Source organism: Pseudophryne corroboree, chromosome 12 (genome assembly GCF_028390025.1).
Source record: "Pseudophryne corroboree isolate aPseCor3 chromosome 12, aPseCor3.hap2, whole genome shotgun sequence".
Classification (NCBI taxonomy): domain Eukaryota; kingdom Metazoa; phylum Chordata; class Amphibia; order Anura; family Myobatrachidae; genus Pseudophryne; species Pseudophryne corroboree.
In genome coordinates this window covers 122,619,060-122,641,871 of record NC_086455.1, presented here as the reverse complement: position 1 = coordinate 122,641,871, position 22,812 = coordinate 122,619,060, and the positions used below count along the sequence as shown (strand labels likewise).

General features: G+C 47.1%; 1 protein-coding gene across 1 annotated transcript in view; it reads right to left on the bottom strand.

Annotated features, from left to right (window-relative positions):
* Nucleotides 1-22,812, bottom strand: part of PELI2 (pellino E3 ubiquitin protein ligase family member 2) — a 100,286-nt gene that overhangs the window by 27,480 nt on the left and 49,994 nt on the right. The window contains exon 2 of the mRNA XM_063947973.1: nucleotides 11,556-11,685. Coding sequence (XP_063804043.1) covers nucleotides 11,556-11,685 — 130 coding nt within the window. The remainder of the gene's footprint in view (nucleotides 1-11,555; nucleotides 11,686-22,812) is intronic.

The following is a 22,812-nucleotide window of genomic DNA, read 5'->3' as shown; positions in this document are numbered from 1 at the left end:
CAGGCCCCCTGTTGTAACAGGTCCTGTCTGAGAGGCAGAGGCCATGGGTCCTCTGAGATAATTTCTTGTAGTTCTGGGTACCAAGTTCTTCTTGGCCAATCCGGAACGATTAGTATAGGTCTTACTCCTTTCTTTCTTACTATCCTCAGTACCTTGGGTATGAGAGGAAGAGGAGGGAACACATAAACCGACTGGTACACCCACGGTGTCACTAGTGCGTCCACAGCTATCGCCTGAGGGTCCCTTGACCTGGCGCAATATTTTTTTAGCTTTTTGTTGAGGCGGGACGCCATCATGTCCACATGTGGCAGTTCCCAGCGATTTACAATCTGTGTGAAGACTTCTTGATGAAGTCCCCACTCTCCCGGGTGGAGGTCGTGTCTGCTGAGGAAGTCTGCTTCCCAGTTGTCCACTCCCAGAATGAACACTGCCGACAGTGCTAGCACGTAATTCTCCGCCCATCGAAGAATCCTTGTGGCTTCTGCCATTGCCATCCTGCTTCTTGTGCCGCCCTGGCGGTTTACATGGGCGACCGCCGTGATGTTGTCTGACTGAATCAGTACAGGTTTGTTTTGAAGCAGGGGCTCTGCTTGCCTCAGGGCGTTGTAAATGGCCCTTAGTTCCAGTATATTTATGTGTAGTGAAGTCTCCAGACTTGACCACTGGCCTTGGAAGTTTCTTCCCTGAGTGACTGCCCCCCATCCTCGGAGGCTTGCATCCGTGGTCACCAGGACCCAGTCCTGTATGCCAAACCTGCGGCCCTCGAGAAGATGAGCACTCTGCAGCTACCACAGCAGAGACACCCTGGCCCTTGGCGACAGGGTGATCAACCGATGCATCTGAAGATGCGATCCGGACCATTTGTCCAACAGATCCCACTGAAAGATCCTCGCATGGAACCTGCCGAAGGGAATTGCTTCGTAAGAAGCCACCATCTTTCCCAGGACTCGCGTGCAGTGATGCACCGACACCTGTTTTGGTTTCAGGAGGTCCCTGACCAGAGATGACAATTCCTGGGCTTTCTCCACCGGGAGAAACACCTTCTGCTGTTCTGTGTCCAGAATCATGCCCAGGAAAAGCAGACGCGTCGCAGGAATCAGCTGCGACTTTGGGATATTCAGAATCCAGCCGTGCTGTTGCAACACTACCTGAGAGAGTGCTACGCTGACCAACAACTGCTCTCTGGACCTCGCCTTTATGAGGAGATCGTCCAAGTACGGGATAATTATAACTCCCTTCTTCCGAAGGAGTATCATCATTTCGGCCATTACCTTGGTAAATATTCTCGGTGCCGTGGAGAGACCAAACGGCAACGTCTGGAATTGGTAATGACAGTCCTGTACCACAAACCTGAGGTATTCCTGATGAGGTGGGTAAATGGGGACATGCAAGTAAGCATCCTTGATGTCCAGTGACACCATAAAATCCCCCTCTTCCAGGCTTGCAATAACCGCCCTGAGCGATTCCATTTTGATCTTGAACTTCTTTATATAAAAGTGTTCAAGGATTTCAATTCAGGATGGGTCTCACCGAACCGTCCGGTTTCGGTACCACAAACATTGTGTAATAGTAACCCCTGCCCTGTTGAAGGAGGGGGACCTTGAATATCACCTGCTGGAGGTACAGCTTGTGAATTGCCGCCAGTACTATCTCCCTTTCCCTAGGAGCAGCTGGCAAGGCTGATTTGAGGTAACGGCGAGGGGGAGTCGCCTCGAACTCCAGCTTGTATCCCTGAGATACAATTTGTACAGCCCAGAGATCCAGTTGAGCAAACCCACTGGTTGCTGAAGTTTCTGAGACGCGCCCCCACCGCACCTGGCTCCGCCTGTGGAGCACCAACGTCATGCGGTGGACTTAGTGGAAGCAGGGGAGGATTTTTGTTCCTGGGAACTGGCTGCCTGGTGCAGCTTCCTTCCTCTACCCTTGCCTCTGGCCAGAAAGGATGCTCCTCTGACCCGCTTGCCTTTCTGAGGCCGAAAGGACTGCATTTGATAATACGGTGCTTTCTTAGGCTGTGAGGGAACCTGAGGTAAAAAAGTCGACTTCCCAGCAGTTGCTGTGGATACGAGGTCCGAGAGACCGTCCCCAAACAATTCCTCACCCTTATAAGGCAAAACCTCCATGTGTTTTTTAGAATCAGCATCACCTGTCCACTGCCGAGTCCATAATACTCTCCTGGCAGAAATGGACATTGCATTAATTCTAGATGCCAGCAGGCAAATGTCCCTCTGTGCATCCCGCATATATAAGACGACGTCTTTTATATGTTCAATGGTTAGCAAAACAGTATCCCAGTCGAGGGAAACAATGTTGTCTGACAGGGTATCAGTCCATGCTGCTGCAGCACTACACATCCAGGCTGAAGCAATAGCAGGTCTCAGTAGAGTACCAGAGTGTGTATACACAGACTTAAGGATAGCTTCCTGCTTTCTATCCGCAGGATCCTTTAGGGCGGCCGTATCCTGAGACGGCAGTGCCACCCTTTTCATAAGCGTGTTAGCGCCTTGTCCACCCTAGGGAATGTTTCCCAACGTAACCTATCCGTTGGCGGGAAAGGGTACGCCATCAGTAACCTCTTAGAAATCACTAGTTTCTTATCAGGGGAACTCCACGCTTCTTCACACAAATCATTTAATTCATCAGATGGGGGAAAAGTCACTGGCTGCTTTTTCTCCCCAAACATAATACCCCTCTTGGTGGTAACCGGGTTAGTGTCAGAAATGTGCAATACATCTTTCATTGCAGTAATCATGCATCGGATGGCTTTTGTAGACTGTATATTTGTCTCATCCTCATCTACACTGGAGTCAGACTCCGTGTCGACGTCTGTGTCTACCATCAGAGCTAGCGGGCGTTTTTGAGCCCCTGACGGCTTCTGAGTCGCCTGGGCAGGCGCGGGCTGAGACCCCAGCTGTCCCAAGGCTGCTGCGTCATCGAACCTTTTATGTAAGGAGTTGACACTGTCGGTTAAGACCTTCCACATATCCATGCAATCAGGTGTCGGCCCCGTCGGGGGCGACACATTTATCTGCCCCTGCTCCGCCTCCACGTAACCCTCCTCATCAAACATGTTGACACAGCCGTACCGACACACCACACACACACAGGGAATGCTCAGACTGAGGACAGGACCCCACAAAGTCCTTTGGGGAGACAAAGAGAGAGTATGCCAGCACACACCACAGCGCTATATAACACAGGGATTTACACTGCTAATAAGTGATTTTCCCAATAGCTGCTTGTCTGTATCGATTTGCGCCTAAATTTATGTGCCTCCCCTCTCTTTTTAACCCGTCTTGTACCTGGATACTGCAGGGGAGAGCCTGGGGAGCGTGCTTCCAGCGGAGCTGTGAAGGGAAAATGGCGCTGGTGTGCTGAGGAAGAAGGCCCCGCCCCCTCAGCGGCGGGCTTCTGTCCCGCGTTTTCTTTAACTTAATGGCGGGGTTTTTTACACATATACAGTTAACTGACTGTATTATGTGTATTTTTAGCCAAAAGGTAATATAATTGCTGCCCAGGGCGCCCCCCCCCCCCCCAGCGCCCTGCACCCTACAGTGACCGGAGTGTGTGGTGTGCTGTGGGAGCAATGGCGCACAGCTGCAGTGCTGTGCGCTACCTTAATGAAGACAGGAGTCTTCTGCCGCCGATTTCATCGTTCTTCTTCTGTCTTCTGGCTCTGCAAGGGGGACGGCGGCGCGGCTCCGGGAACGGACGATCGAGGTCAGGCCCTGTGTTCGAACCCTCTGGAGCTAATGGTGTCCAGTAGCCTAAGAAGCACAAGCTAGCTGCAAGCAGGTAGGTTTGCTTCTCTCCCCTCAGTCCCACGTAGCAGTGAGTCTGTTGCCAGCAGAAGCTCACTGAAAATAAAAAACCTAACAAATACTTTCTTTTCTAGCAAGCTCAGGAGAGCCCACTAGGAGCACCCAGCTCTGGCCGGGCACAGGTCTGGAGGAGGGGCATAGAGGGAGGAGCCAGTGCACACCAGATAGTACCTAATCTTTCTTTTAGAGTGCCCAGTCTCCTGCGGAGCCCGTCTATTCCCCATGGTCCTTACGGAGTTCCCAGCATCCACTAGGACGTCAGAGAAATATTTAGTAGCAGTTCTGCTAAGATACACTCCCAGAGGGCGGCGGCCTAGCGTTGGCAAATCTGCCAGGAGATTGGGGGGGGGGGGGGGGGGTGCACCGTGATGTGTTATGCAGAGAGACATAGGGGGTCATCCAGACCTGATCGCTCGCTAGCAGTTTTTTGCAGCGCTGCGATTAGATAGTCGTCGCCTACAGGGGAGTGTATGGAGTGTATTTTAGCTGTGAAGTGTGCGATCGCATGTGCAGCCAGGACTTACTCAGCCGCTGCGATCACTTCAGCCTGTCCGGAGCCGGAATTGACGTCAGACACCCACCCTGCAAACGCTTGGACACGCCTGCGTTTTTCCAACCACTCCCGGAAAACGGTCAGTTGCCACCTATAAAACGCCTTCTTTCTGTCAATCTCCTTGCGATCGGCTCCGATCGCCTATGCGAATGGATACTTCATAAAACCCATCGCACAGCAATGATCCGCTTTGTACCCGTGCGACGCGCCTGCGCACTGTGGTGCACATGCATGCGCAGTTCTGAACTGATCGCAGCGAAAAAAAACTAGCGTGCGATCAGGTCTGAATGACACCCATAATACCCAACTGTGCACGTCAGTCATTTGCGGTAAGCCACACATCACACAAGTTTATGGCACTGATGTGCTGTTCTGAAACTGGCAGACTTAGAACACTCCCTATCTGTCCTATTAAGACTGTAGCTCTCTCTGTCTCCAGTTATGGACTGTATTGTAACCCATGGCACTGTACAGCACTGTGGAATGCTGTAGAACGTTTTCCTTTAGCAACTAGTATTATATACTACAGATCAAATGTGTGCAGCTCGCTCCTCATGTTATACCAGGGGGTTCTCTGCACATGAATCAGTTTGGAGGGGCAAAGTTCAGTGTTTTGGTAATCCCTTTCAATCATATTTGCTTTTCAACCCTCAAGATGGCCACTACTGGGGTGGGGAGATTTGCATCGTTACAACACAACCAGCTGATAATCACATCATCACCCCGCATGAGGGAGGGTGCCCTACACTACCAGCAGGGGCGTAACTAGAAATTTGTGAGCCCCGTAGCAAAAACTTGAAAGCCGCCTCCCCCCCAATTGGCACCAGGAGGTAAACACTACTCACGTTTACCCCCACATGGAGAAGAAGGCATACCCAGCACCAGCACTGCAGGCTCAGTCCTCAGTCCCCTTATGTCTTCCACCACTCTGTGCTACTCTGCACCTCCCTAGAATACTTTCCATCCCTTTGTGTTTCTCTGCACCCTTCTGTACTGCTGTACTTTCCTCCTTGCTGCTCTGCGCCACTCTTCTCTTCTACATCCCATAATAATAATAATAATAATAATAATAAATAATAATAATAATAATAATAATAATAATAATTTTATTTATATAGCACTATTCTCCGAATAGGACTCAAAGGGGTCGATTCAATTCAGCAACAGTTGAATAGCGCCGGGAATTAGCTTCTGACGCTATTCAATTCAGCTAAAGTTAAGTCGGAGAATGCCCGTTCTCGCCGACTTAACAGGTAGTTTTGTCGGGAGAACGAGCATTCTCCGACTTAACTACCGGCGGCGATGCTGATTCCCGACAGAATCAGCCTCGCGCCGGACGCGTGGCAGCTCTTTTGTCGGTATTCTTCTCTCACCCCCCGGGGCTGAGAGAAGAATTCCCGACAATTGAGGGTAGCTAGTCGCTGTATTGAATAGCGCCAGGAGCTAATTCCCAGCGCTATTCAACTGTTGCTGAATTGAATCGACCCCAAAGTGCTTTACATTTGCCTTTACAGCACACAATGCAAAACAAGCTTGACAATGGATATTAGTGAAATGCTCCAATATGCTGCTCTACAACCTCAGCCCTCAAGTACCCCCAACAGTTCATGTTTTCCAGGTCACCTAGCAGTTGAACAGGTGTATTCATTATTCACTGACACATTATAAAAGACCCACAGGTGGAGCAAATTCTTTCACTGGCAATCCTGTGAGGAGACCTGGAAAAGATGAACTGTTGGGGGTACTTGAGGACAGAGGTGGAGAACCACTGCTCTACACCACTCTGTGCTCCACTACATCCCTCTGTACTGCTTTGCATCCCTTTGTGCTTCTCTACACCCTTCTATGGAGCCCTTGGCTTCAGATCTCTTCATCTTTTGTCCATCTGAGGGTAGACTAGCCAGAGCGTCATTGTGATAGGTAGGTAGCATCACCTCCTTGCACAGTCTGCCCACTACACTACATTGGCACTGCACTTCGGGAGACGCCATGACGTCCCTGCGCACAGTGTGGGAGCCTGCAGCTATCCTCTATTCGGAGGAGAGATGAGAGTAAGGCACCCGGCAGCTATAGTTATTACAGCGGCGGGTGAGCATATCGGGTTGGAACACTGGCTGCACAGTCCTCCTTGCAACCCTGGTCTGACAGGTGGCTTGGTCACCGGGCTGAATCTGTTCATGACTGGGTGCAGGGGGAGTGGCGGGCCCCAGACAGAGCTCGAGCCCCATAGCAGCTGCATCCTCTGCACCCATGGTAGTAACACCACTGTATACCAATATTCCTCGGGCATTCAGTGGTCTCTCAGACGCTCCGGGAAAGTAGCAAAGCATGCTTTTAATTGCTGTGGTCTACAAAATTAAACAGTCTGAATTATAGTGAAATAAGCACATCTGTGTTTGGAGATGTACGTAGCTTGAGAAATGTGCAACTTACGTGACCCACCTGACCAGCGCAAAATGCCTCAAAAGCACTTACATGTAATGTTACTTCATTAAATAAATATTCCAATGTTACAATAAAATGCTATTTCCTACTTCACATTTCAATGAAATGAATTAGCAAATTTGTTGGTAGCAGATGATCGATTAACAAAAATAATTAGAAGCGATGTTAAGGGTAAGGAACCTCTCTGTATACTGGAATATATCTTGTAACCAGGACCATGATAAGGAATTCAACATAACAAATGCTTAGCAGAAGGCAAGCTAGAAAGTCTGCCCCAAAATAGATAATTTCACACTTTCATATCACAAAGACTCAACACTCCGCTATATATACACACACAGAAATAGAACAGTGAACAGTTCTCATCAACCTGAAAAGAATCTGCTGAAACCCAGGCATGCAGGTAGAGATGTACAGACAAATCACAAGCTATGGACTACAGCGAGTGAGATTCTAAAGGTGACCATACACTTTTACGATTTGGCCCTTTTTGACATTATTTTGACCATCGGGCTGATATATTGTGTGAAAAGTGTCACTTAGTATGTGTTTTACCTCCGATTCTGATCCGCGGTACCATGTGCATCGGATCGGATCCGGAGATTGTCATGGCTGCCAAAAGGATTTTTTGGATCCCGCAGCCATAACTGGGTTCATATACGATACATTTTATGCGGTCCAGCCGCCCGATAGCTGCCGGTTTAGTTGGTGGGGTATCGCATGCAATGTTCACATGCGATACCTCACACTAGTGGATGGGCACCTTAACACTGATTTACAGCCACATATATGCCACTAGGTGATTCATCGCGCTCTTCACACCGTCGTAAGGGGCTACGCCCCCTTGACCCTTGCACACCCTTGTGGCGTGCAATATTTGTATTATATGGAGTATTACCTCCAATCATAATTGTGCGAGTGGTTAAATATTGCACGGACAAAGGGCATGCGATGGTTAAGGGGTCGTAGCCCCTTGCAACGGCGTGAACAGCGCACGCAGGGCCTGATGGATCACTTAGTAGGTGCTGTGGTTGTTGAAGTGGCGGGTGCAGGGGAGACGCGGATGGGAGAGGGGGTCCGGGGGTGCCGCGGGTGGGGTGGATGCGGGTTGCTGGGGGAGGGGCTGGTGCCGTGGGTGGTGGAGGGGGTGTGTGGGGGGTGCTGCGGATGGGGCCCGGAGGTACTGCGAGTGGGGGAGGGGCGGGTAATGCTTCTCCTGCTTCTCCTCCTGTAAGCAGCTAAGCGCTGTCCTCCCTTTGGCAGTGACTCGCCCAGCAGCCAGTCACTATTGTTAGCGCAGGTGTCCCAACGCGCCGCATTATAGTGAAGAAGATGCACTCAAACTACAGCTCCCAGCAGCCCTTAGCGCCAGAATGCTTCGGCGCTAAGGGTTGCTGGGAGCTGTAGTTTATTTAGTGTGTCTACTTCCCTGTATTGCGGCACATTGGGACACCAGCGCTAACAATAGTGACTGGCTGGCAGAACTGACTGACTCACTGAAACAATGTACAAGGTGAGAGTGCTGTGCAGTGTCGGTGACACTGCACACCCACTGCACTGCACAGCACTGTCACCTTTTACATTGATTCAGCGTCCAGACATTACCCTCCGCGATATCACCCACTCTATCCGTTACATTAGCCACCTTGGGGTTTGCAGGCCAGCAGCCCAGGTGCTGTGTTGCGGAGTCAGGGCCTCTGGGGATCTGGGCACGGCTGCGGCGGGGAGGCACTTCTGTGACATCACGCGCAGTGAAGGCTCCGGGACTCAGAGTATGCGGCGCAGGGAGGGCTATGAAAGCCTTCCGCTGCGCCGCTTTCATACACATCTATGCCGGTGGCCGTAGCAGCTTTTGTTACACCTGCGCCGCAGCTAGGGAGTTGGGGATTGTTGATGCCAGAGGGGGCAGGCGGACTGGCAGCAGGACATAGGACGCTACAGTAAAAGGTTTTGTTTTTTTCTCTGTCTACAACGCAGAGACTTTCTGCAGATGCAGTGGCATACCCTCCAACTGTACCTTTTTGGCAGGTACAGTACCTTTTTTATGGTCTGTACCAATGTTTGGCTCTCCAAACTTCCATTGAAAGTATAGGAAAAGGGAAAGTATAGGCCCACTGCATCTGCAGCAACACACCCTCCAACAATTTAAATCGCTACAAATTCGAAAAGGGGGCGTGGCCACACCATTTAACTCGTGACCACGCCCCCTTTTCGAATTTGTACCGATTTTTATGTGTAAATTGTTGCAGGGTATGTTGCTGTACATGAGTGGGCCTATTTTGGGGTGTGGGCCTGGAGCTGCAGCTCCATCAGCCCCATTGTTAATCCTGCTCTGGGAACACACAGCAGCCAAAGTGCAGAGCCTCCCATTGGATGTAACCTGTGTGGGAGGGCGCTTCTCGCCCAATCAGCTGTGGACTGGGTGTGATAGACCTGCTGCTAACCCAATGAGAGCTCCTGTCCACACCCAGCGTTATCCACACAGTCACAGATCTGGGCTATTATTAGTGTTCACTCTAGGCTGTTTTAGCAGGGCGCCGTGCCCTGCCCGTTTTTTATAAGACAAAACCCGCCCTGCCCCTTTTGCGGCGCCCTGCTAGAACAGCCGCCTGCTTCCTGCCCTCCCAGTGTGTAAAGATGCCGTGCGCATGCGCGCGGCATCCATTCACGCATTGGGAGAGAGTTGGGGGAAGCCCAGCACCGACGGAGGTGCTGGGCACGCCCCCAACAGTGACGTCGAAGGCCACAGGCGCCCTCTATAGCAGCGTCTGTGGGCCGCAACGCCCACTAAAATGACGGGGGTGGCCACGCCCCCTAATTTGCATGGCCGCACCGCACGCGGCTAATGTGCCCCTGAACTCCGGCGCCCTGCCCCTTCATCATCCTAGAAGGAACACTATATTATATAGGAGATTAATGTCTATATCCTGCAGATTATTACTACACTACGCTAACTATGACAGTAAATATTCTTCCCCAACACAAAATCATAGGTTGTGCAGTAAAATGTCCTAGTGGGGTCATGGCACTATAACTGGTATAGATACAGAAGACCAGGGTGAATCCTCATCCTTTGTCGCCACAAGAAAATGGGACAACGTGCAGTAAAGATAATAGTACCTCAGAGTATCAGCTTCATATATAAAAACAATAAATTCCTTTATGTCCCCTGACACGGTTGGACTGGTCCATAGGGGTACTGGGGAAACCCCTGGTGGGCCCAGTGCATGTGGACCCCACTCCTCCTATAATGTCAGGTTCCAGACTGTGCACTCACAGTGTTGCTCTATCAGAAGGTCAGTTACCAGGTAGAACAGGAACATGGATAAACAGGATTGCTTGGTTTCTATAAAAACTATACCAAGATCTACCCCTCCTGCCAATCAAATTTAGCAGTTATGGAGACCTTTATATGCACCCAGGCACTGTCAAATCCATGTAGTCTGCAGGTTATGTCCTCTCTAACGGTTGGTCAAGCGTCTTAAGAATGGGCCCCTACTGTTGCATTCCCCCAGTGGGTCCTACATGCCCTAGCCCGACACTGTCCCCTTATGATATTAAGGAAAATTACCAGCACGAATCTCCCAATGTTGTTAGCTCTCTGACCCATATCTTAATTAGAAGGTTACAGACTTTCACACTCCTCATCTGTCACACAACAATGACCCCCCCCCCCCCCCCCTCAGCTTTGATCAATCATCTGTCACTTTATGACACAAACACATACTGTGTGTGATACACATACACACACTTATTCCTTCAGCCTCATTTGTCAGAGCTTTGAATAACACAGAGATACAAGATCACTGAAGACTAGCATATCCTCCCCCCTTCCAGTCAGCCATCAAAATGTACTGCACTCATGCCACTTGGCTAACTGTCTGTAAATGTGCATTTGCTTATTACCTACCAGCTACCGCAAAGCACTGTTGTATATAGTACAACCATATTCCGTAGTGCTAAGAAAAAAAAACCCTGAAAATACAATGATGGCAACACAGAAATGTAAAGCAAAACAGTGACAATATAACTGTATAGTAATAAAGATGGTCATTGCTCAGTAATCAGACAATCGTGGACAGACCTGATATTACAGTCCATCTTCTGGTATGGCATAAAAATATTCTCTTCACGTCTAACGCTACAGGGTACCTTGCAGGTGTTTATCCACAGGAGCACTACTTCTGGAAGTTTTTATAGGCAACCTGCTACATACAATGGCCTCACATACACAAAAACATATCTATCTATACACAGAAATAAAAAGCAAATCCAAATGTATAAGAACATATTTTACATTAACTTTTGCTCATTCACGCTAATTGGGAATCCCACTTTGCTGCAAGTGTATACTGATAATCATGGGCCACTGGCACGTCCCCAGCACACCTGCGAGTTAGCAGGAATATGAGCAGAGTGTAGGCCACAGGAGACGTGTTCACATCTATATATTGGAGGCCAGCAAACAGGAAAACCAGTTGACAGCTGCCAGAATAAAAGTCCAGGCTGGAGGCTGCATGCAGGCCACAAACTGGGACAATGGAATACTGGGTTAATGCGGAATAATGGGTCTTTCAACCAGGGCAAAGAGCTACACAGTCATATATAGGTTCAGAAATTGTGCTGGGGCTTAAGCTATAGTAATTATGGGGCAACTTGTACTCAAAATTACATTTATTAAATAAAGGCAAGAAGGAAAAAATGTGTATAGTAAAACAAACAAACAGTAAACCTACCTTAGAAGCCTGTGGAGTGGAAATCACGTGTACAGTGCTGGCTCGGACACCATTTGATTTAGGCCGCTTATAGAGTGCAAATCTACTTTTCCGCCTTCCCCTGTCTCCATTAGGGAGGCAGCCATTGTACCTACAAAGAACAGAGAAAAGTCTTAGCACTGTGCGGGTAACAAGGTCATTTGATGAAGAGACCAATGAGTAGAACAGTATGAAAACTACAAACACACACACACACACACCTGGGACACGATTTATGGGCACTATAGACCAAAGTGGCCTTAACCCACTGTGTATATATATTGGCTTGCATGTGTGTTACGGAAGACTTTCATGGTGTGCTCCTCCATCTTTGTTGCTGAGGAAAAACAGCATAAGGCGGCTGGCTCACTGGATACAACACGCAAACTAGAGACTACACTGGAGTATATACAGCAAAAAATATACATATAGATGCTCCTCACATAACGATAGAGTTCCGATCTCGACTAGGTCGTAAACAAATTGGACGTTAAGCGAGGAGCCACATACTTAATACAGGTAATTGTTATTTATTCTGAATAAATAAAAAAGGAGTAAATGAAACTAGCTTGATAACTTTGTTTTACCTTGCATAACTCTTATATACTGTACGGTATTACAGAGCATAAAATACTATCAGCGGAAATGATAATAATGATTAAAGTGCCATTGCCAGCTGGTTGAATATATTCATAAGCACAAAAAGGGCAAGTAAGCGCCAATAAATTAAAATCTAAAAAAAAGTTGGAATATCCTTTTAAGAGATCTCAATGCCACAGAGTTACACCTGTAGTCAGCACACCGAGATGGCAATGTGTACAAGAATGTGGTATAAATAAGATTAATAATAAAACTGTTTAATTATATTGTGAAAAAAAAAAAAAAACCACAGTAAAAGGTGGGTACACACTAGGTGATGTGCTCTATGAGCGACAACGCCTAGTGTGTCCCCCTCCCGGCCTGACGTGGGCATACACACAGTGCGACACCACACAGTGACGTCATGCCGCGGCCGGGCTGTGTTTCCAGTTTTGGACGATGAGTCCAAATTGAGCTGCATGCACGGCCGCCACAGAGGGTCGTTAACGACCCGCGGGGTGGTGCTTCGGTTGTCGTCAGCAGCATACACACTGAGCAAAATAGTAAATGATATCGCTCAGGAGGGTAAAAATTAGTGATATCGTTTACTATATCGCCTAGTGTGTACGCATCTAAGATGCAATGGGGAAATAAAGCATAATTCAAAACCATGGAAAACCAGTGTGTGATTTCATGATTACAGCTTTGTAGGCAAAAGCACGGGGCAGTTCTCACTAAAACATATCTATGTATCTCCAATTGTATTAGGCCTCTAGGTCACCCTGTATGATGCACCCACATCTACTCTTCAGGTGGGATCTGACCAGACTTGTTTTTCTTGCAGAATAAAAAGACAAGGTACATTAGTTTGTTACCACACAATTACGGATATGTGAAAGAGATGGAAACGGGAATGAACATGGAGAACTTTTTTCTGTGCTTTAGAGGAGGATATTTCAAAGTCTAAACATACATGGAATTCCGCCGCCACACACAGTTTAACCACTACAATAAGATAAAGCGTGTTGTAACAAAAGGAAGACCTGAAGCACAAGTACAAAGGAAGTCATTGATATTGTGAAGGATTCATCGGTGAGTCACATATTCAGACAAGCAGCGCAGAACATGTCAAAGGGAAGGCTTCCTCTGAGTACTTCCACATGAGCAGAAGGCAATTAACCTTTACTGGTCTATATACAAATTCAGAAACCATCCCCGTCACTCTATGAAGACCTCCCATGTCATTCAGGGGACAAACTCACAGTTTCTGCCACAGAAAATCTCCAATCTCACTTGTGCTAACACCGAGGCTCCTGACATGTCCGTTTACTGGGATCAACCAATTGCCTGGTGATGTCGCATCCCAAACACCCACAGGCAGGAGGGCTCTCAGACATGGTCACATGGGATGGAAGGCTCAGCTCATACCTTGGTGTCTTTAGCATGGCGTTAGAGGAAATATCCTATACCTGATGGGACTGGGCTGCGACACCCATCACCTTTGTGACAGTTGACATCACATGTACATCCCAGAATGCCTTGTGATAGCCAGGCAATTAACAAAACTTCAAAAGTGCTTGGAGGGGAACTGCATACAATATATGTGATGGGGCAGCAAAAGGGTACCTAAACACATGGTGGGGGGAATGCTACTATAGAAGTGTGTTACATTACAGAGAGGTTATGAGAATATGTGAATATGTACCTTGGTGGGGAGAGAAAAATACTGCAGAGGTCTTGGGATAAATGATAGAGACCTGTCTGACAGGATATCATTTAGCAGAAAATACTAAATCAGTTATAGATATTATTCAGCTAATTAATTTTCTAGTTTAGTTAACTGAATTGGTTTACAGTATTTAACACTAGAAATCAAGATTGTAACCTGCACTGACGTAACACCCCAGCATCAAACTAGGCAGCAGGCCTATGAACCAAGACCCAATGAGGCAGAAAGCCAACCTGTCTCAGCCTGAAAAGCTGATCATCTAGATATATAGCCTACCCAATGTCCTACTATTTGCCTGGACCAATGATTTGGACAACTGCAGTAAGCAAGGGAAACTGCAAAATGAATTGGTGATGGATATCCGCTAAGATTACAAAACTTCACACTAACTAAATCAGCCTTGCATGTTAGGAGACAAGAGAACAGGAGGGGGCAAGTATAACGGGCCATGGACGGGGAAGTTGAGGTGAGCCGGGTCTATTAATTTACACACACTCTGGTCAGCCATAATAATGGACAACATATACACACCCGCCAGCCACGATCGGGACCAGGCGGGATAGCCTTTGCTCCCCATGCGCATCCAAGGCTTTTGGGCGCCTATGACCCTCTCGTTGGATCACCGGTGGTACTTCCTTGGGCCACTTTTGGTAGGTACCAACCACTGCATACCGGGAACACCACAAATGACCTGCCGTTTTGAGGATGCTCTGGTTCAGGCGTCTAGCCATCACAAGTTGGCCCTTCTAAAAGTCACTTGGATCCTTCCGCTTGCCCATTTCTCCTGACTCCAACACATCAACTTCAAGAACTGACTGCTCACTTGCTGCGTAATATATCCCACCCCGTGATAAGAGCCATTGTAACAAGATAATATATGTAACTCACTTCACATGTCAGTGGGTTTAGTGTTACGGCTGGTATATGTACAGACACACAAACACACAGATATACAAAACAAGGAAGGCTGGTTTCCTGCCATCAATAACAAAGTGATAACTGAAGAAACAATGTATTGCTGCATGAACGACAGAACAGATGTTGGTTTCAGAGGCTCCCAGACTGGATCGTGAGCTAACACAGCCAAGCGTTCACATCTGCTATGGCCATTCTTTATTTATTATAACACCAAAACAGGAATGTTATTAGAGTCAGTCATGTCATCTGTTTACACATAAAACTCACAGTGTTGTTTCATTCAGAATATGATTGGAAAGCAGAAACACCTGAAAATGAAGATGTAGAAGGTTTGCATTCTCAGAATGGCCACACTCTATTTCTCTCATTACTTCCACCCCTAGCAATACAAACAGCATATGCCAGCCCGATACTCTCTTGGTAACCTATTTTAGTGCCCACTAAATATTCGCCTAGCTGTAATATAATAGGGACACCACCGGATTCAGCATCATCACACCATAATGGGTTTAATCTAACAAAGGGGGCCGATTCAGCTCTGCATATAGTCCCCAATCGGCAGCAATTGACCAATGTTTTCGGGACTGTGCGTGAGCATGTGCTGCAATGCCACTATGACTCCTGGGCGCCGCAGCCCGATTGACAGGTTGTGGCCATCTGGGGGAGGAGATGTGGTGCCGCCTCTGTTTTGCGGGAGTGGTGTGGAAAATGACCATGTCTTCCTACGCAGATTTACTGGCAGCCACTCGGAGTAATCTTACTCAGATGGGCGATGCTATGAATGATGGCCGCAACAGTGATCCGATGCAGCGCCTTCGGATTGCTATCCTAACCAGTTTATTCCATGTAAATATGCCTATTGTACAGATTCAGCCGTAACACCTGCCAGCAGTTTTTCCTCACACTCCCACTGACATCCTCTTCGGACTGTTTCAGGAACTGGAGCCAAAACCTTTTTAGCATGTTTCAGGGTAAGTGGCTTAAGCACATGCTAGATATCCAGTGAGCTCAATGAAGATTATGCATTTAATGTTAATTAACAAACAGGTTCTTGGTTACATCATTTTCCTGTTTTTAATCCTGTAAGGCTCTGGGAGCCTAAGAAAATGGAAAAAAAAAAAATTGCAAGTGTTCGCCACATCACTGTCAGCTGACACAATAGGCCTGGGGGGTAAGGTTTGGTAATTTGTTACAATATGAATACTGTACAAGTCAGCAGAAGCCTGTAACTGTGTGGATTACTTTCTGCTCAGCTATGAACAACTTAGATCTGCTTAATAAAATGAAAGAACATCCTGGTAAATGTAATTGTTGAATAACCCAGCCTTCCCTGAAATAGGTAGGTACCTTGCCCAGGAAACCCACAGACAAGGAGGCATCTGAAAAACTTTACACTGAAACTCCAGCAAGAAGATCATGGGACTATAGACATACATTTATCCCAAACCACCAGGGTCCCCTCTATGAAGGAGCCACAGTTTAAGAGATTTTTGCAAAAATAAAAATGTTCTGATGTTTTGGCTCACACTAACTTTACCCCATTTGCTTATAAGACATTCTCATCAAGACTTCAGAATAAACTAAATTGTATTGATTTTTAGCAATGATATATGCTCTCCAAAAAGTTCTGCACTATAAATGTCACAGCAATAGCCTTCTTACAACAGACAGAATTGATATATCCGTATATCAACTAATATTAGACCTGTATATGCAGCTTACTACAGCTGTTTCAACCTTATTAACTGAAAAGAGCCAGATCTGGAACGTGCAGTGGCACACGTAGGTGGGGCTTATGAGTACCCCAGAAACCCCACCAACAGAGACAAAGGCCGTCTTCGTTGTTATGATGTCATACTACGGTGTCAGGGTGCAGGTCAAGCAGGCTGGTATGACTGGCTATGTGCACCTTCAGTTAAATTCTCCTGTACTTACCTCATACATTGCTGAGCATGCCAAGCCTGGGACTCAAGCTCAGAAATTCATAGTCAGTTTAAACCATTGCAGCTAAGCAGATCTATGTTGGCAGTGGGTGGATGAACTCTACATAGATCTGTTTAAATGCAATTGTTTATACTAACAGGTTCATAGTAATGGTGCCCATACACTTGTGCGATGCCCCGCGAGCATCGCACCGGCAGTTCAGGTGCGATGAAAGCGCACCTGAAATGCCAAAATGATTTGCATGGCAAATCACATGATGGGCACGTCACCGCCAAGTGGGAGCGGCGGGTGCCCATCACACATCGCAGTGCGATCTATTGCATGTGTAAAAAAAAAAACCACATGCCATCGCACTGCGATGTTGGAAATATTATGTGCAGCACATATCATGAGACCCGACATTCGAGCGGCATGCCCGCGCATCGAGTCTCATGGTACCTTAAATGTGCATACAATCCTTCGAGTTCTCTCACAGATGCGGTAGAAATCGAAGGATAGCACCTAATATCTCACAAGTGTATGGGCACCATTAGAATTACCAGGCTAACAGCACAGTAGCTCATGTATTAAATGTCTGATTGCGGTACGTGGGGTTGTGAGTTCAAGTCCCCTGCAATCCATGCTGATCAATTTGTAGGACATTGGCGGGCTGGGCCTAGGGGGCAGGGTGCCATCTGTCACCCAGGCCTGTATGCTGCTGCTTTTCGGGCTGCTGGATGCATGCATAGTTTGCGGCGGGAGTTAGGCAGGGTATGCCCCTGGCTGCTCTGATCCTCCGACACCTGCCTCCTTAAATGCAGAGTTTCAGAGTTTGTTTGTTTTTTTAAACAGCACTAGAACCCTTCCATGCCACAATGCTGGTTGGCTAGGAATCTTTGTTCTAGTATCTGTCAGCTGCATTTTGCACAACTAGAGGTGTTCTGATGCGGTGCTTGGCAGGCGCATAAGCCGCAGAATCTCTAAGATATCCAATACCTCATCTTTTTCATCTGCGACTAGGAGGAGTCAATAATGATTGCTATTTTGACAGCAGGACTCATGCTGCCCATTACTATAATGCACAGCTCTGACCGCAGCACGGTGGGACAATCTCCTTTCCCCCAAACTGCTCTACGGCTGTGACTGCAACAAGTCTGTCTCATTTCAGGCAGCTTTTGGTGCTGGGCTGCTGAATGCATGGATCAGTCAGCAGTAACAGGCAGATCCCATAAGTGATGTGGGGACACTCCTCTGATGCATTGTGCACTGTTGGGGAAGGGGGGTAATCATATGGCAGAGGTAAGGGAAATGTAATGATCACAGAGTGCATCTGCACGCCATTTGTCTGCATATGGCAGAGATGTATTCTGTATTATATGGCGGTTAATAAAGTGGGTGGTATGTATATATGGAGATTAATGATTCTCTCTGTATGACCGTTAGTTATAGTCTCTGTATTACATTACAGTCACTAATAAACTCTATTATATAGCGGTCGTTGATGAGCTATGCGTTATATGACAGCCACTGATGCGATCTGTATTATTTGGTGGTCACTGATGCACACTGTATTATATGGAAGTCACTTATAGTCTCTGTATTATATGGTGGTTACTGATGCACTCTGTATTTTACAGTAGTCACTGTAATGTTCTCTGCATTATATGGTGGTCACTTATGTTGTTCTTATATTATGGTCACGTATGCTCTCTTTATTACATGATGGTCACTGATGTCCTTTATAGGGTGGTCTTCAGTATGCCTACTGACGGGATCCCGGCGCACAGTATACCGGTGCCGGAATCCCGACAGCCGGCATACCGACACTTATTCTCCCTCGTGTGGGTCCACGACCCCCCTGGAGGGAGAATAAAATAGAGTGGCGCGCGTAGCGCGTCACCGTGCCCGTAGCGTGGTGAGCGCGCAAGGGGGTCATTTTCGCTCGCCACAGTGTCGGTAAGCCGGCAGGTGGGCTCCCGGCGCCGGTATGCTGGTCGCCGGGAGCCCGACCGCCGGCATACCATAGTGAACCCCCTTTATATTATGTTGGTCCCCTATGTTCTCCGTTTTATATGGTGGCAGCGGATATGCTCTATTATTATATGATGGTCACTGAGGGGCTTGGTATTATACGATAATCCCTCTGATGTTCACTGCATTATACAGTGATTACTATCATGCTCTCTGCATTATATGGCAGTCACTACTATGCTCTCTGCATTATATGGCAGTCACTACTATGCTCTCTGCATTATATTGTGGTCACTGCGATGCTCTCTGCATACTCTTAAGGTCCCTGATTATATGGCAGTCACGGCAATGTTCTGTGGTCGTTGAAGTACAGGGAGCGATATTTACCTTTGAATCTTGGGAGTCTTGAGGCAGTGGAGCCTGTATGCTCCATTTAAAACACAGAGGGGTCTATTTACTAAAAAATAAAGATAAAGTACCAGCCAATCAGCTCCTAACTGTCATTTTTCAAACACAGCATGTGACACGGCAGTTAGGAGCAGATTGGCTGGTACTTTATCTCCCAGCGACTTTATCTCCATCCAAGGCTTAGTAAAAGCACCCCTAAGACACTTCATCACAGAATAGATGCAGCAGGCATTATCAGCTGAATATAACGGTTTGCCATCAACCCATAAACTGTTCAATGTTTACGACTGTATTAAAGCAAGCCGATGGTGACTACCATCTACAGTCATGTGTAGTGGGGCAGTGGGGGCACCGAGCTCAAATTAGACAAACCAACCCCACATTGCAATGTGCTGGTAGAAAAGTAGGGACCACTTGCTTGCGTCTGCTCTCCAGGCTGAAAGTTGCCAGCCCTGGTGTAGGGAGATTTAAGTAAGAGTTATCGACAAGGTGCACACAAAACAAGCTATTACTGATAAGTGTATGAATTAGAGGTTGTGTGTGGAAATCCCTTGCTTGGAGCTAGGTTCCGTCAAACAATTACAAACACTGGAAATCATTAGCGTTCCTGAACCAATTTTTAGGACAAAACAATGTTTGATGACCAACGTTAAAAACACTGGTACAAACAATGTTTCCTTTTGATGATGCCCCTTCCCTATTTGTGCATGGCTTGTGTAGTGGTGGAGCCAATAAGACAATTCTTGTAATTGCATTGTTTTGGGCCAGCCCCTTCCCAAAACACATACAGAAAGCCCCCTTGCCTCTGACATTGTCTACGAATGCTTATAAGCCAGCAATTTTACACGCATGGTTGGTCTATACATGCAAATAATTATTTGCATTTGTGAACCCGCAATACTATAATAAAACATTCCAGCTCTCATTTTTGTCTTTTTGGGGGATTGAACTGTATGCAAAATTATTACATTGAATGAGTGCCTGGATCTATTCAACTGTTTGCATCGTGCCCACCACTTACAGTATGTCAGGAGATGAAGTTTACTGCACCTAACGCCTTGGGGTTTAGATACAGTATACTGTATTTTCCAAAGTGCTGGGTGCGATGCGTTAAGCCCACAATTCGCATTGCGCAACTAAGTCAAACTTCTGCTTGCACCTCAGGAGGATGACAGCAGAGATCGGTTATACTGCTTTCAGATTGCAAATGCCGTGTCACACCTGGGAATTGGAAACGGGTACTTCCCGGGTGCGACTCGGCACTGGACCCTGGGAACTGGCAATATGCCGGGGCGGAGGCGGCGCTGGGAGAGGAGATCATCTCCACGGCGCCTCTCCCTATGCTGTGAACGGGTACCAGGTCCATCGACCCGGGTAACCCGGTCACACTGCACCTGACCCAGGAATAACCCTTCCTCAGGTGATCCGGGAATTCAGGAGTGACCCTTTCAGATCGCACAGTGACCTACGTCGAACCGGCACTTTACCGGGTTATTTGTGCGGTCTGAAAGGGGTATTAGTCTCGGGTTTATAGCACAGGCAATTCAGTTAATAAAACAACTTCGTAATCAATTCAATTCCACCTGAAAGCAATATTTGAACACAATTATGTTTGCAGAGTCCTAGGAACTGGACATAGAGGGGCAGATGTCTTAAGCCTGGAGAAGGCATAAAGAAGTGATAAAGCAGTGATAAGTTCAAGGTGATAACACACCAGCCAATCAGCTCCAGTATGTAAATTGACAGTTAGGAGCCGATTGGCTGGTGCATTTATCACCTTGCACTTCACCACTTTATCACTTCTTTATGTCTTCTCCAGGCTTCATACATCTGCTCCAGAGAAACAGGATTCCCAGGGTTCCTCAGTTTTTCTAGCGCTTAATCCTTTAATATTTTAAACAGCTGCTAGCAGGAGCACCAATAGAAACTGTAAACTCCATACAGGCAGCTTACGGTGATCTGCATGATCACACAGTTCCAGGATGTCTGCCTATATGGTGACCAGAGCTCCAGATAAAATAAGTCTGCAGGAAACTGCCCCTCTGGTTTAGGTGAATGGGAGAGGTGGTAGTGCAGATTTAAAGTGAATGTTGCTGTACAATAGTAATCATGCTCCCTCCTCTTCTTTACACTTACCCATGTAATAGTCAGGCCACGTGATAAAACCAATAACGGTCACAGCCACAACTGACTCAGTAATACCTCTTTCAGACATGAGCCAAAGCACCATTCCGTCTTTTGAACGCCGCTTCAACCCATGTCTCAGCTAGAGACCCCCTTTTACACTATATCCGAGACCTAGGAAATTCCCGGGTGAAACCCGTTCACACTGGACTTGTGTCTGCCCTGGCATACAGTGTCCTCCGGCGAGGTCATCTGCAAATGCCCCAAACAGCCAGCCAAGTACTTTCAGCAAAACCAGGGTCTAAAAACAGAGGTTGCACAGTTCCCACTACAGGCAACCCGGTCAATTACCCTGGTACCAAGCAGGATCTCTGACCTGGAACATCCGACCCGAGTGGGGTCTGTTCACACATAGCCAAGACCCGGGTTGAGTCAAAAGCCCCAGCAATATCTCCGGTATAAAGGCTATGTCTAGAAATGGTATATCATGGGCTGTTAGCTCTACTGGAAATACAGGAGAAGTTTATCACTCGTTATAAGCACTAGTATGTGCATCGGTACAAATAAACACACATTTTAGACAGTACAGTACTCATTAAGCACTACGACAATCTTTTTAACAAACACATCCTAAACACACAAGATGTTTCATCAACCCCTAAGACAGGGCAAAATTAAATTACTCTGGAGGTTTGGAGGGGAGACTAATTATATACTGCAACAATGCTGGCATCAAACAACAGATCCAAAAAACTAAAAAAATTTCAAAGATGACTTATTCTTGAGCTTTTGCTAATTAAAGGACACAGCAGGGCCATAACTAGTGTGGCGAGGACAGTGCATGGCACATAGCGTATTTGCATTGTGCGTGGAACCGACTGAATCTACCATTACACATTGCAACAGGCAGTGCGGCAGCTGCCTGCCCCTTTTGGTCCACCCCTTCTCCCGTCTCTGCTTCAGTGTCTTTTGGGACAGGGAGAGATATCCCGAAGTCTCTTTCCCAATACAATTGCACAGTGACCTGCGCTGAGGAGCCCAACGTTGTGGAGGGCAGTGCCATTATTGACAGCATATTGGGGGAGAAGTTGGGGGGAGGGTAAGAGCAGGCGGTAAGGTTACTAACATGGGTACTAAAAGGGATTTTACCAAAGCACTAACCAATGACGATTACAGGTCATCCTTGCTACATAAGGTGAAAGATGTCCCTAACGCCAGGGAAAATACTTATCTTAGTTGTATGTATGTAAACGCCAGAAGCATTACTGGTAAAAAGGGTGAACTAGAAATACTTGCAGCAAGCAAACAGTATGATATTATAGGCATTACTGAAACTTGGTGGGATGAATCTCATGATTAGACAGTCAATCTAGAGGGCTATACACTGTTTAGGAGAGACAGACTAAATAAAAAGGGTGGAGGGGTGTGTCTTTACGTAAAGCCGTTTTTAAAACCTAATATATGGGAAGATATTCAGGAGGGGACTGTAGACACTGTCGAGACATTATGGGTAGAAATTGCATGCGGGGAAAAAGGAATAAAAAAGTTAGTATTGGGTGTATGCTATAGGCCGCCTGGTATCAACGC